This window comes from Panthera leo, chromosome D3 (assembly GCF_018350215.1).
Source record: "Panthera leo isolate Ple1 chromosome D3, P.leo_Ple1_pat1.1, whole genome shotgun sequence".
Classification (NCBI taxonomy): Eukaryota; Metazoa; Chordata; class Mammalia; order Carnivora; family Felidae; genus Panthera; species Panthera leo.
Genome location: NC_056690.1, coordinates 13656219 through 13670260, shown reverse-complemented (window position 1 = coordinate 13670260; position 14042 = coordinate 13656219). Strand labels below are relative to the sequence as shown.

Sequence of the window (14042 nt, the reverse complement as noted above, 5' to 3'; positions counted from 1 at the left end):
TCTTTAAACCAATTCTGGAGTATTTGGAATTTCCAGGTGGACGTATTTCACTTTATCTAATTTTACTGCATTAGGGGTCCTGGAATTTGGCCTGGATGGGATCGTCCTTTGTGGTGCTCACACGGACTCCGTTGCCGTGCATGGTCTACGGGTATTTAAAGAGGCCCCAGACTCTACATACGCGTATTGGATCGCGCTTGTAAATTCCGCCAAGTAAATTCTCGGAGTCCTTATTGATCACTCGCTCTGGGGATGGACTTTCTCTTCGTGGTCCTCTCAGTTTCTGCTTTGCTGTTTTGAAGGGACATCGGGCAGTTGCTGCTGCACAGTGTCCATCCTTTGTAAGGTGACGGCTCGGCCTCCCCGTCCCTCGGAAATGGAGGCTGCTTATCGTACTCGCCCCCCCCCCCCCCCCCCCCCCCCCCGGTGTTGCCCTGCTGTAGCGCCGTGGTTTAGGGTAGCGGTTTCTCCGCCAGCTCTTCCTCTTCCATCCTGCGTGGAGGATGGCTGTTGATGCAACACACATGTAGAAAATAATCTACTTTGTATCACAGGTTGTGGACAAAAGAGCAGACCACAGAGTCCTTAATGCAATTGTATAAATATATAATTATGAATCATGGTTAAGAACTAGGAGGAAACAGGCCTGTGATCCCAAGTCTACGCGGGGTGGTGGCATCACGGACCAGCCCGAGTGAGTATGTGCTCTCGGGTCCAGGGGAGGTGGGGCCGTGTCAGCTCAGGCACCTCCCCTCCCCCTGCCCCTGGAGAAAGGGCTTGAAGACCAGAACGATGGCGGCAGCAGGTGAGCAGGGCCCTGGACTGTAGTGTACAGGCGTGGGGGGGAGGTCCACACGGTATCCGGACAGAGGGGCCCGGATGCAGCGGGGGGAGGAGGTGCAGCGTGAGTGAGAAAGCCCCGGAGGAGGACCAGAGCACCCAGAAACCAGACGAGACAAGCCGCGACAGGCTCCCGCTTTCCACAGGCAGCTACAGAAAAACGAACAGGCAGCGGAGGAAGGCAAAGGCAGCTGAGGCATGTGTGGGGTCAGACGAGTGCACCCGGGGGTCGTGTTCTTCCCCCCGGGAGTTTCCAAATCCGGCAGGCGTGGTTCTTCCCGCTCTTCTCCCCGCGCCGCAGGGAGGCTCGCGCCTAACTCCGGTCCTGGGGGAAGGCGAGCGCGAGGGCATAGCCGTGGCCGGCCGTGGGGTCCGCGGACGAACGGCAGACGGGCAGCGTGCTCTGCAAGGCCAGCCGGTCCACCGCGAACTCGTAGGCGTGGATCAGCCCGCGGTGCCTAGAGGAAGCACAGACAGCACGCGTCGGGACGGTCCCCGTGAAGGCTCCCGTCCTTCGGGCCGCCAGCGTGGCGGACACGTGGTCCCGGGACTGGAGACAGACAGGTGAGCCGCCGCGTCTGACGGAGGGGAGGCCAGCCGTCACCCGAGCCACCTGCACGGGGGTCTCTCCCTCGTTGGGAACGGGGTCCCCCAGCAGATGGAGCAGGAGGAGGGGGCTTTGCCACCGTCACCGGGAGTGTAACCGCGGCGGGAGCATCGCGACGCTTTGCTGCGCGGCCGCCTAAGTGCGCAGCTTCTGTGAAAACGACGGCCGTACCTGACGGGGGACGGGGTGACCCTGGCGGGGACGGGGTGGCCCAGGGGTCCTAGTAACACAGTCAAGCCAAGATGCGTTCTGAGCCCCGACAAAGCCAGCCGCGCGCACTGACCTCCTGTGGGCCGTGAAGTCCAGGTCAGTGTTGCGCACCACCCTCTCGTAGGGCACGTTGGCCGTGATGAGGCTGTGGCTGTTGAAGGACAGGTGGCGGACGGGGTGCCTGGAACACAACGGGGAGCGCCTGGTAAAGGGAAGTCCCCCCAAACTGGGCCCCCTCTACGTTCGGGAGTTCAGAGTACAGGGGCTCTAGAACCCTCTACCAAGCTTCTCATGAACGGGGGCAGAGACTTGCCTTGGTTCTGTACTCTGGGCGCTGCTGTTAACAAGTCCGGGTGCCCCCTACCTCTCCTGGCCGGCCACCCAACTTGGTATGTTTGGACGTGAAGGATTTTAGCAGCACGTGGTGGAGAACAGCCCCAGTTCTGGCTGGCCGGCCCTGGACAGGTTCGCCAGGCTCCCCCTCGGCAGGGTGTGGGGCTGATCCACCAAAGGCCCCTTCCTCCTACGTTTGAGAGGGCTACAGCTGATGGTTGGACTCTGTGCTCTTGTGCTGCAAAATTTTGCAACAGTAGCTTGAGACCGACGGATGGAGTAAAGGCTTTTGTTCGTCCTAAACACTTCTGGCCAGTGCCTTGGTCACAGCTCCAAGCCAGGAGCCACAGGATGTAAAGGATGTCCAATGCAATCGGGAACCTGCTATCAGAGGTTTCCTAACTAGCTAAGAATGTAAGAGTGCATTCCCCCAAAATGAAGCCAAGGTTTCTAGAGCATGAAAGATGTCACAAGCCCCAAGGATGGGACACAGGCTTCAGCACTGAGCCCATCAGCCAGGCCCTTGCAGAAAGGCAGAGATGAGGGAAACTCTGTGCGGGCCGAGCAGAGGCTGGCTTCTTGGCCGGAACAGAGCATTCTCTTCTCGGTATCGAAAGTCCAGGGGAATCTGAACCTGGCCCCGCCAGTCCAGGATTTGGGGCACCAACCAGAAGTAAGCATGTCTGGGAGACTTCACTAGGGGCCCGGCGAGGTGGGGCCAAGGGAGAGCGGGCTGAGTGTGGAGGGAGAGGCTCTGCTGTACTGCGGGGCCGGACCAGAGGCTCGAGAGGACCCAGACCGGCTGCACGCAAGGCAGGCGAGGACCTGGTGAGCACACGAGCTCCAGGTAGGACACTGAAGAGTGGGGCCCAGCCCTTCACTGGTGGACATGGGGACCTTGCCAGGTGGCAAGGACTGCTTGTACAGTTACAAGTGAGTTACGGAGGCAAGTGCCGGGACAGGACACGGCTGGGGAAGACCTCACTGACTGTGGCTTCGCTTGAATGATACGTCAAAGGGAACACAGCTCTTCCAGGAGAGAAAACGAGATTTTGCTGGAGTCCAGCCCTAGTGAACAGGCGGCGCTGCTGCTGGAAAGCGGGACGGGAGGGTGGCAGCCCCCCAGGGCCCCAGCTGCGGTGAGCTGGGCTAGTAGGAGAGGCTGACCCGGCTCGTCCCAGCAATAAAAGGGCTTCCTCCTTCTAAGGTGCCACCATGGAGGATGTTTAGTTGCCTTTCGGCACCACCTGGTGGCAACTCTTCGTATCACCACAGAAAGCAGGAAAAGGGCTTTTGCACCTGTTTGCTGAGTAAGACAGGGCTGGACAGAGCCAGACGGTGCAGCCGGACAGAAGCTGCCGGAGGGAGCAGGCACTAGCCACCCCTGTCTTCTAAGAAGCAGCCAGTTCCTGTTTTAACCTTGCCACCGCTGGTACCGGGCCTGGACTGTACTGCCTTCTCTTACTAGGACTTGAAATTTCTATTTGTGGGCTCAGCGTCTCTGTGTTTCTTCCTCTTCTTCTCCCAGTCCACATCGCAGAATGTGCCTTCACAGTGGTGCTGGGAAGAAGGCTCTCCTCTTTCCCTGCCCCCAACTGGTGGCATGTAGGGCCAGGTGGCTGTGGCAGGGTAAGGGGGGAGGGAGAGCCCCTTCCCCGGGCAAGAGGGGGACGGCCTCAAGTCAGCTCCAGGCACGGCTGCCTCTACCTGTTAGGCATCCTTAACGTTATCTGCCTACATCCGTGAGGCCCCCCCCACCTACACTTGGGATGATGAAAGGACACACTGCTCCCTCCTTAGCTGAAGCCTGACTACTTTCAGTCCTAGGGCCCTTCTAAACAGTGGAAAGCAAGTCCAAGAAATGGACAATCAAGGTCCCGCATGTTGGGACTCCCAGCAGGCCTTGCCTACCCTGGCTGGGTGTAAGTCACGGCAGCTTTAACGGCGTGAGTAGAACTACCTCTCCAGTGACCAGCGCCGTCTCTGGGTCTCAGGTTCCTCGCCTGAGAAATGGAGAGAGGAACTTACCGCAGCCAGCTCCTCGGTTACGCTGAGGACGGTGTGGTGACACAAGGAACTGGCTCAGAGGCGGCCTGCTACCCCTACAGCTCCTGTTCCGTTCAGTTACCTGGAATGCACCTCCCACAGCTTCTGGTTCATCCGATAATCCCACACCGAGACCAGGCCTTCTTCGCCTCCACTGACGATTTTCCAGTCGTCCATCTGCACTGCAGAGACGCCCAGCTGGTGGGCAGAGAGCGACAGGGCGATTTTGTCAGTGCGGAAGTCGTGGATCCTCACCCTGGAAGGCCCGAGAGAAGCACAGAGAAGGGAAATGGGATTCGCGTTAAGGCCCGAAATGACAGGTTCATCCTTGGTTGTGCTGGTCGATGCCCAACAATCTTGTGCCAGAACATTAAACAAAACAACCGTTGTGTGCCAATATCTTCATACTGATATAGAACTTTTACCTCCTTATTAGTACGTGGTCATAGGATGCTAGGGTGCGACAGAAATGAACGAGTTTACAGTACCCACAACTGTCTAATCAGAATGATTTAAAAGCCCCCGGAACAAGATAGACTCAAGACAACTATATTAGCAGACCTGTCACACATGCTTTCTCTGCTCAACAGGGAAGACAGCTGCCCTGAGCGGGAGTCCACACACAGGAAAGCTCAACTCTGACCACACTGGACTGAGGAGGCTGACCCAGTGGTAAGTGTACTGCCCAGCCCAGGGGTTTTGCTGCTACCACCAAATTCTGTTAAGGGCAGGAGGTAAACCGGCCACATTCGTCTGCAACCCAAACCCTTACCCGGTTGGGAAAATGACACTTTTCTGGGGTTGAATTTAACTTGACTTTTAAATTTTATCACCCTCGTGTCGAAATTTGGAAAGCAATGTGTCTGTAGTTGACGAAGCCTAATAAAATCACGATAAGACTATGTGGACACTTGGCTGCCACTCATCTGAAGTCCCACAATAGTGACTTGCCTTGTAATAATGTGAATTTAGGAACCTCTTTCAAAATGACTCTGCTTGGGGTGCCTGGGTGGCTCAGTCGGTTAAGCGTCCGACTCTTGATTTTGGCTCAGGTCATGATCTCACGGTTCCCGGGTTCGAGCCTGGTGTTGGGCTCTATGCTGACAGCTCAGGCCTGGAGCCTGCTTCGGATTCTGTGTCTCCCTCTCTCTGTGCTCTTACCCTGCTAGTGTTCTGCCTCTCTCTCAAAAATAAATTTTAAAAAATGCTAAAAAAATGACTGTTTAAGTATATGCTGCATTTCCACACATGGATAAACGAGACAGATCCCTTATCTGGCAAAACACCAACACGGTTCCTGAAATAAAAGCCACAGAGCAAAAATTAAAAGGGGCAAAATTTCAGTACAGGTGAACTTAACAGCCTCACTGCTGCAAGTCAAAAAGTAAAAGACCCAGTGCCTAGCAGGAGGCCAGACCCAGCTAATGCTAGCATGGTAAGTGGGGTCTAGACAAGTGGTGCAGAGAGAGGATCTGAAACCTGCTGGGTCCTCAACTCCCAGTTGTGAGCATGTGCACCAGATCAATGGTATGCAGAGTTCTGAGGAACATTAGTTTGAACCAAAAATTCTATACCTCGTGGACCTACCGAGTTTGAAGGTGTAATTAAGATTTTTTTTTAACAGAAAAGGACCCCAAATCTTCTACCTGTGGATCTCTCGAAAAGAAAGGGAGGTGGCAAAATACTGGAAGGACTGTGAGGGGAGCACACAGGCCACAGAGGGATGTATAAAACACTCCAGCGTGGCTCGAGAAGATGGCTTTGCGAAGTCACAGACTGCATGTGGGAAGAACCCACCAAGGAGCAAGAAGGGCTCCAAATGGATCACCAAGTACATACAACTCAGTATGTGCTACGAATGAGAGGTGGACTGCAGCATGAAAAGCTTGGTAATGATGGAGACAGTTTAGTAAGTGTCTGATAAAACTTGCCTGGACAGGAAAAACCTACATGGACCTAATTTTTTTTGGAGATTTTTTTTTTTTTTAATAATGGTTTCTTTAGTCACTATGTACTCAGGTTTGAGCCGATTTTCTCCAATCTCCTGGGAATTACCCAAACTGACCCCCGAGGATAGAAAAAGTAACAATGAGCAGACGGGGAAAGCTCTCACGGGAGCCAATGGTCCCTGGATCAAGCGAGCGACACAGGCACACCCTGGAGGGAAGGCCCCCTGGGGCCGCGCACGAGGCTCCCCAGCACAAGAAGGAGCAAACCGCTTCCCCGATCTTGATGTGAGGCCGGCATCCTGTCATCACCCAGACCCTGCCGATCGGCCCAGTGTGAGAGGCAGCGCTGGGTCTGGGTCAATGCCAGACCTGAAGACAGTACAGCAGGGTCCAGAGCCATGTGCTACCCACAAGCAGAACCCGTCGAGGAGTCTACTGCAGTTCACCACGTGACTACAACGAATGGGGAAAGCCACACAGTCGTTTCCACGAGTGCTGAAAAGCAATTCGAGGAGACAGAACACTTACTTCTAGTGAAGGCTTTCAAAAACGACGATCCGTTTTTACCAATACTTCACATTGTTTAAAAACAGACACAATTAGGGGCACCTGGGTGGCTCAGGTCACGATCCTGAGGTTCGTGAGTTTGAGCCCCGCGTCAGGCTCTCTGCCATCAAGCGCGGAGCCCACTGGGACCCTCCGTCTCCCTCCCCTGCTTGCACCCTCTCAAAAATAAACATTAAAAAAAAAAAAAACAGACACGATTAGATAAAAGACAAAATGAGAAGGGGACAAATTAGAGATGACAGCCAAAGATAATTCAGTAATAACTCAGAATCAAATGAAATTAATACGTCAAAATCAATAGCTGTCTTAAAACCAACCACTGGTTTTAAAAATGTAATCAAAGATCCCACTTAAAAGAGCAATTAACTCTCTCAACTTGGATCTCTACCATATACACTGCATCAAAATAAATTACAGGTGGCTCAAAGAGTTCAACATAATTAACGGCCAAGAATATTCAGAATAGGGAAGGCCCTTCTAAACAAATAAACCCAGAAGTCAAAAATACTGACAAAAGTATTGAAATTTTCCCCACAGAGGGGGGAAAAATCAGAGAGGAATGGCTAGTTTCTTGTAAAAAAAAAAAAAAAAAAAAAAATTCCTTCAAATTGAAAGTAAAGAGGGGCAACCCAAAATTAAAATAAAAGCTAAGAAAAAACAGGAAATTACTCATGGCTTTTAAACGTGTGAGATGTGTTCACTGGTAATGAGAGAAATTAAGAACTAGAACTACAGTTCGATACCACCGGTTACCTGTCTGCCCAGCAGAGATCAAGTTCGGTAATCCACCCCGTGAGACCCTCCACGCTGGAGAGACCTGGACAGACACGCACTTACACATGCCCGATGTGAGCACAGACCCCTCTTCGGGGAGTGTTCTGGCAATATCCAGCAACAATACACTTCGCTTCTGACCCAGCAGTTTTGCTGCTAGGAATTTTATCTAGGCTGTACCTAATATACGTATACAAATACACGTGGCCACACAAGGCCATTAGCACGGTTTTTAGAAGATGGGGTTTCTGTTTCAGACAATTTCCTGACCCTCCCACTGAAAGTCACTTAATACTGCCGGATAAATTACAGCCCTGAAAATGCACTGCTCGGTGTCTCAGTTGCCGGCACGCATGTGGGGTGGGGCGAGTCTGTTGCCAGGTGCCAACCTCAGGAACTACGGGTAGGGTTGGAGCCTCCCAAAACACAGCGGCAAGAAGGTAAGACTTGGGCCCACCCAAAGGGGGTGGGAATAGATTCCTGCTTTACAAAAAAAAAAGTCACAGTTCTATAAATGAGGGGTGCCTGGGTGGCTCAGGTAAGCATCCGACTCTTGGGTTCGGCTCAGGTCATGACCTCATGGTTCGTGGGGCTCAAACCCCTGGGCTGAAAGCACAGAGCCGGCTTGGGAGCGTTTGTCTTTTCTTCTCTCTCTGCTCTCACTCTCTCAAATTTTTTTTAATGTTTTTTTTTTGAGAGAGACAGGGCATGAGTGGGGGAGGGGCCGAGAGAGGGCGACACAGAATCTGAAGCAGGCTCCAGGCTGTCAGCACAGAGACTGACGCAGGGCTCGGACTCGTGAGCCTAAGTCGGATGCCTCACAGACTGAGCCACCCAAGCGCCCCTCGAAATAAGTAAACTTAAAAACAATTCTTATATAAAACTTCTGTAAATGAAAACACAGCCCCTGAAATTAAATTCATTAGATAGGCTGGAAGACTGTGTGGACTAGACGATAAATCTGAAAGATGACCTAGAATGGAGTGCACGTGAATAAAAAATGTGACCAACGGATTAGGAGACACAAATGATGGAAGGGGACAGTTCGGCCTGTGTCCAAAAGAAGTTCCAGACGGAGAAAACAAAGCATACTGCAAAGAGGCAATATTCGAATAGCGAGTGGCGGGCAGGTTTCTAGCATTCACGGGGTTAAAGGTGCGCGCTCCCTCTAGTCGCGGGCACTGTCATGCTGTTTGCGAAGCAGACTCGTTCACGACGGGGGCACTGGGTAGGCTGGGCGGTGGCCGCACAGGCACGCTGTTCCTGTTCAAACCGTGCCGTGTCTCACACGCGCTCCCGTACGTAAACCTGGAGTTCAGAAATCCGTACTCCTGGCACACGGGCGAGGGCCTGGAACCACCTCACACTCTCTGACTATGGCGCGCCCCGCGGGCCCCCCTCCCCGGCGCGGGGTCTGGACCCGAGATGCAGACAGCGTGGAGCAGACTTGGGAGACCAAGGTCTCCCTCCATCAGCATTTAGAGCCACTTGAGGCATCTGTGAGAAAAGGTGGACCCCCTGGAAAAGGCAGGCTGGCAGCAGGCGACAGCTGCACCGCTTACCAACCGCAACGTGAAGGGGAAGATTCTAGCCCCAGTACTTGTCAGCGGATATCTGCTTAATAGGGGTCCATTTCACCGTGGTGATTTTCATAAAGAGCTCCTCTGTTGAATATTTATTCTCCATAATTTACAGTTTGGCTGTTAGGAAGACAAAGGCAAACACAAATTCGGTCCAGAAGTTCAAAGTTTGCCATCTGTTTTCCTATTGTATTTAGATACCAGCATGGATGGCTCCAAACAAAATAAACAAATACACCAAAAGATGCAGCATTTGCGTATTTTACATCACTAAGGAAAATAAGAACGGCCAAGACGACTTGAACCACTCCCCGCCCCCCCCCCCCCCCAGCAAAAAAGGAAGAGCAGGTATAGGACATCTCCCGGGAGAGGCATCCTCTGCATTCTTGTCGACAGACAGAAATGGCAGAGTCCGCGCGAGCCATTCACGTTCCCACGGGGAGAGCGGGGTCTGCCTCGAACGCCTGACGGAGCCACCCCACCCTGAACCGCCTGCCTTGGCAAATTCAGCGCTCCAACCAAAGACTTGATGCTGGGACACAGGTAGCACCACAAACGGGCACAACATAACGCCAAGACCACCGACGCCAGGGACAAAAAGCAGCCAACGGTAGATATTGTGAATTCCTATCCTGCGAGTATTTCATCAACTTTGCCCGTTGAAAAGAAAAATAATTGGTCCGAAAGCTGTAATTGTGTTATGTTTAATATTCATGGTTGGGTTTGGAGGGCTGTTCCAACACTCCCTCGCTCCAGCCCCTCTCTAATGAAAATCACGCCGTAGGAGTCGGCTCTCGCCCGCCAATTAAAATAAAAGACACCAGAACCTTCCAAAGACTCCAGCAGAGGAGCATCCATCTGATGGGCAGGAAAACGTGCTGGAACGGGGAGGGAGGCCCACTCTGGTTGGTCCTGTGCTAAGAGCTCTGAATAACTTATTCTAACACTTACAGATGGAGCAAACACAACATTTACGCCCCGCTCCCCGCTCGCTCGCTCGCTCGCTCGCTGACAGCAGGGAGCAGGGCACCACAACTTCCTATTTGTCAGGGCCAGAAGTAAGCTCCGAGACTCTCTGGCTGGGGCGGGGGGGGCTCGCTTCCCATTGGTTTGGATTAAATAGTCCTGTATGATAATAAGGCAAGCCGTATCTGATGGCAGAGATGAAGCCTATTCAGACTCTGGCTCAGCAGTTTCATTTAGAAGGACCTGACCTAAAGCTGGATTTCTATCCAGAAAATAGACGGGACAAATAAGAAACCTTTAAAATGGAAGTGTGTGTGTGTGTGTGTGTGTGTGTGTGTGTGTGTGTTTTATTTATATATATATATATATATATATATATATAATATATATATACATATGTATATATATGTATATATAATTTTTTTTTTTAAAGAAATCACAGGATTCTGTTTTGTCTCACTGAACTTGGGCTATTAGAGAGGACCTTACGTACAACCTTATCTGCCAAAATCAACAGCTCTGTCTATATACCACTGATGATGGCCTCTGGTGAACGATTCACTTGAAACAGCAACTGGAAGAACACGCAGTTTTAAAGTAGGACTAGCCAGTTTAATGATCCAACTCCAGGGTTGGCTCAGAGCTCTGTGTTAAAAGCTGTATGTCTCTGGGGTTTAGAGCCCTCCTTACGGTGTCCACGAAGAGCAGTAGGACCTGTGGAATGGTCACTCAACCTTTCTGGCCCTCGTTCCTCAGCTGGGCCAGCACTGGATGGCCCTGAAGAGCTCTGTGAGCAGTAATGGTGATATACGGGACGCCCAAATAATACGGCACAAGATCCCAAACCGGAAACATGGAAATATTTAGCTTACGTTAATGTCCTTGTAGATTTTAAATTTTAATCAGATGAGTACACTCGGAATAACCTATTTTATGGTCAGTTGATTTTCAACAATGGTACTGAGACAGTTCAATGGGGGAAAGAACAGTCTTTTCAACAGATGGTGCTGGGACACCAGGGCATCCACATGTGAGAGAATGAGGCCAGACTCCTATCTCACAACATACAAAAATCAACTCCAAATGCATTGGAGACCTTACTGTAGCAGCCCAAACTAGAAAACCTCTTTAGAGAAAACAGAAGAGTAAATCGTGGTGATCCTGGGCTAGGAAATGGCTTTTTCAATAGGACACCAACAGCACTGGTGACAGAAGAAAACAGATACACTGAACTTCACTCAAATTAAAAACGATTGTGTTTCGAAGGATGCCACTGAGAGAGTGAAGGGACAACCCACACATTAGGAGCAAATACTTACAAATCCTATCTGATAAAGGATTGGTATCTGTAATCTATGAAAGACTCTTACAACTCAATAAATAAAAAGACAACCCAGCTAAAAAATGGGCCAAGGATCTGAATGGACATTTATCCGATGAGGCCAAAAAGCAAATGAAAGGGTGTTCAACATCATCAGCCACCGGGAGAATGAAAATCAAAATCACAACGAGCTACCCCTCATACCCGTTACGCTGTAATTAGAGACCAGAGTAAGTACGGGCCAGGCGGTGGAGAAATCAGAACCATCACCCACTGCCAGTGGGGATGTGAAACGGCACACTTTCAAAAAAAGCGTCTAAGTTCCCGAGATGGGTAAATGTTGAGTTACCATATAAGCCAGGAACTCCACTCCTAAGTATATATCCAAGAAAACTGAAAACATACGTCTACACAAAAATTTGTACCTGAATGACGACAGCAGTATTCATAATAGAAAGTGGAAATAACCCAGGTGTTCATTAACTGATGAACGAATAATGTGGCATACTCACACAATGAATACTGTCTGTCCATAAAAAGGAATAAAGTAGTGATTCATGCTACAACACACGTTTATCTCGGAAATAACTATGCCAAGTGGAAGAAGCCAGTCACAACGGGTCACATTTTATAGGATTCCATTTATAGGAAATGTCCCAAACAGATGGGGATGATGGTGATGGTCGCACGACCTTGTGGATGTTACACTCAATTGTACAGTTTAAACTGGTGAGTTGTAGGCATGTGAATTTTATCTCAATAAAGCTGCTAAAAATTTAAATAATCTTGAGATTACAGGGAGAAAAAAGCAGTGGGAATTGTTGGTGCAGTGCTGTTGCCTTGACAACCCACTACCAACCTGACCTGGGCCCTCACCACCACATCCGATGTAGATCCTCCCTGCAGAGCACGGATGAGCTGCTCTGTTCCAGATCCCCGGTTTCATGGCGGGGAATGAGCAGGTCACCGATGAGAAGACTGAGAACAACAGACAGAACGGGAAGGGGCCTCATTCAACACAGCCCTTGACTGCCAACTATTTTATTGAAATCACTGAAGAGAAGATGGGAGTTCTGGTTCTGGCCAAGAGGAACTGAAGCCCATTACCACCTCTGTCTCCTGCTGAACTACAACCACAACCTCTGGATGCAACACAAAAACCAAATACCTGAAGCCTCTGGAGAGTCAACCCAAGACGCGGGGCTACGGAGGCCGTGGTCACGTGGGGGTCCTCTTGCTCATAGCCATGCCCCAGGCATGAGCTCCGAGAGCAGAGCGGTACGTGCAACAGGAGCTAAAGCTCCAAAAAAATCCCACCACCTTTCTGAAGAACCACGGAAAGGGGCCCCTGCAGTCCAAACAATGTGTGTGTTGTCGGGGGGGAAGTGCTTTGTGGGGATTTCTCCCTCTTTTCTCTGGTGCTTTGCCCCAAAGGCAGACTCTAGTCACAGGGTTGCACGGTGGTAGCAAAGCAGGCAGGTAAAACTCAGAGAAACCCCCTCTTCCGGTGAGAGGCCCAAGGGAAAGGAGCACCTAAAAGGCTGGAGAGTGCAGGGTTGAAGGGAGGAGGGCGCTAAAGGAAAGCCTCTTACACATCCATGAATCCCAGGCTCATCTCTGAGCTGCGCAGGTGAGATCCAAATCAGCAGAGCAAAGGCCGTGCGATCTCAACTAAGATTTAAACCGCTGCCATCTCCAGAGGAGCTGAATAGACATTTTTTCCTGAGGACAGAGGTGACCAACAGACACAGGACAAGATGCTCAACACCACTCATCATCAGGGAAATGCAAATCAAAACCACAATGAGATACGACCTCATGCCAGTTAGAATGGCTAGTATCGAAGAGAAATAACAAGGGGGGTGCCTGGGTGGCTCACTCGATTAAACACCTGACTCTTGATTTGGGGTCAGGTCACGATCTCATGGTTGTGAGATTGAGCCCCGCGTCGGGCTCTGTGCTGACAGCTCGGAGCCTGCTTCGGATTCTGTTGTCCCCTCTCTCTCTGCCCCTCCCCCGCTCAATCCTCTGTCTCACCCTGTCTCAAAAATTAATACAAACATTAAAAAAAATATTCAAAATTCCATCACTGGTTATTTACCCAAAGAAAACAAAACCACTAATCTGAAAAGATGCATGGCATCCCCATGTTCACTGCAGCATTATTTACAAGAGCCAAGATTCGGAAGCAACTTAAGTGTCTGTTGGTGGATGGATAAAGACGTAGTGTGTATATACAATGGAACACTACTCAGCCACAAAAAACGAAGTCTCTCCTCCTACAGCATGCATGGACCTAGAAGGTATTATACTACCTGAAATAAGTCAAAGAGAAAAAGACAAATACCATATGATGTCACAGATATGGAACCTAAAAAACAAAACGAGATCAAACCGAAAACAGAAACAGACTCATAAATACGGAGAATGAACTCGTGGCTGCCAGAGCAAAGGGAGGTTGGGAGGATGAGCAAAACGGTGAAGGAGACTAAGAGGACACAGAATCCCAGTTATACAATAAATAAGTCACAGAGATGAAAAGTACAGCAAAGGGAATACAGTCCAGAATGTTATAAAAATATTGTATGGTAATAGATGGTAACTACCCTTATTCTGCCGATAACGGATAGGTGGATAAAACGGCTGATCACCATGTTGTACATGTGAAACTAATATAACATTATATGTCAACCAATGTTTCAACTTAAAAAAGTAAAAGACCACTACCATCTCAGACTAACCCCTGGGGAGCTGGGTTGCATATGTGTGGGACAGAGCAAGAGCCGCATAAAAAAAACCTTTGAAAATTGAGCGGACACTTGAATATCCACCCACAGGAGACAGAACTT

The 14042-nt window shown here is 50.4% G+C and overlaps 1 protein-coding gene and 1 long non-coding RNA gene across 2 annotated transcripts in view; one reads left to right on the top strand and one right to left on the bottom strand.

Moving 5' to 3' along the window:
* Positions 1-589: 589 nt before the first annotated feature.
* Positions 590-14042, bottom strand: part of FBXW8 (F-box and WD repeat domain containing 8) — a 118478-nt gene continuing 105025 nt past the window's right edge. Inside the window, exons 9-11 of the mRNA XM_042909566.1 lie at positions 4119-4292; positions 1731-1838; positions 590-1298 (exon numbers count right to left, since the gene is read on the bottom strand). Coding sequence (XP_042765500.1) covers positions 1154-1298; positions 1731-1838; positions 4119-4292 — 427 coding nt within the window. The 3' untranslated portion in view covers positions 590-1153. The remainder of the gene's footprint in view (positions 1299-1730; positions 1839-4118; positions 4293-14042) is intronic.
* LOC122203029 lies at positions 1176-6724 on the top strand. Its single transcript, XR_006195029.1, has 3 exons — positions 1176-1404; positions 4627-4708; positions 5661-6724. It is a non-coding gene; the product is annotated as an uncharacterized LOC122203029 (long non-coding RNA).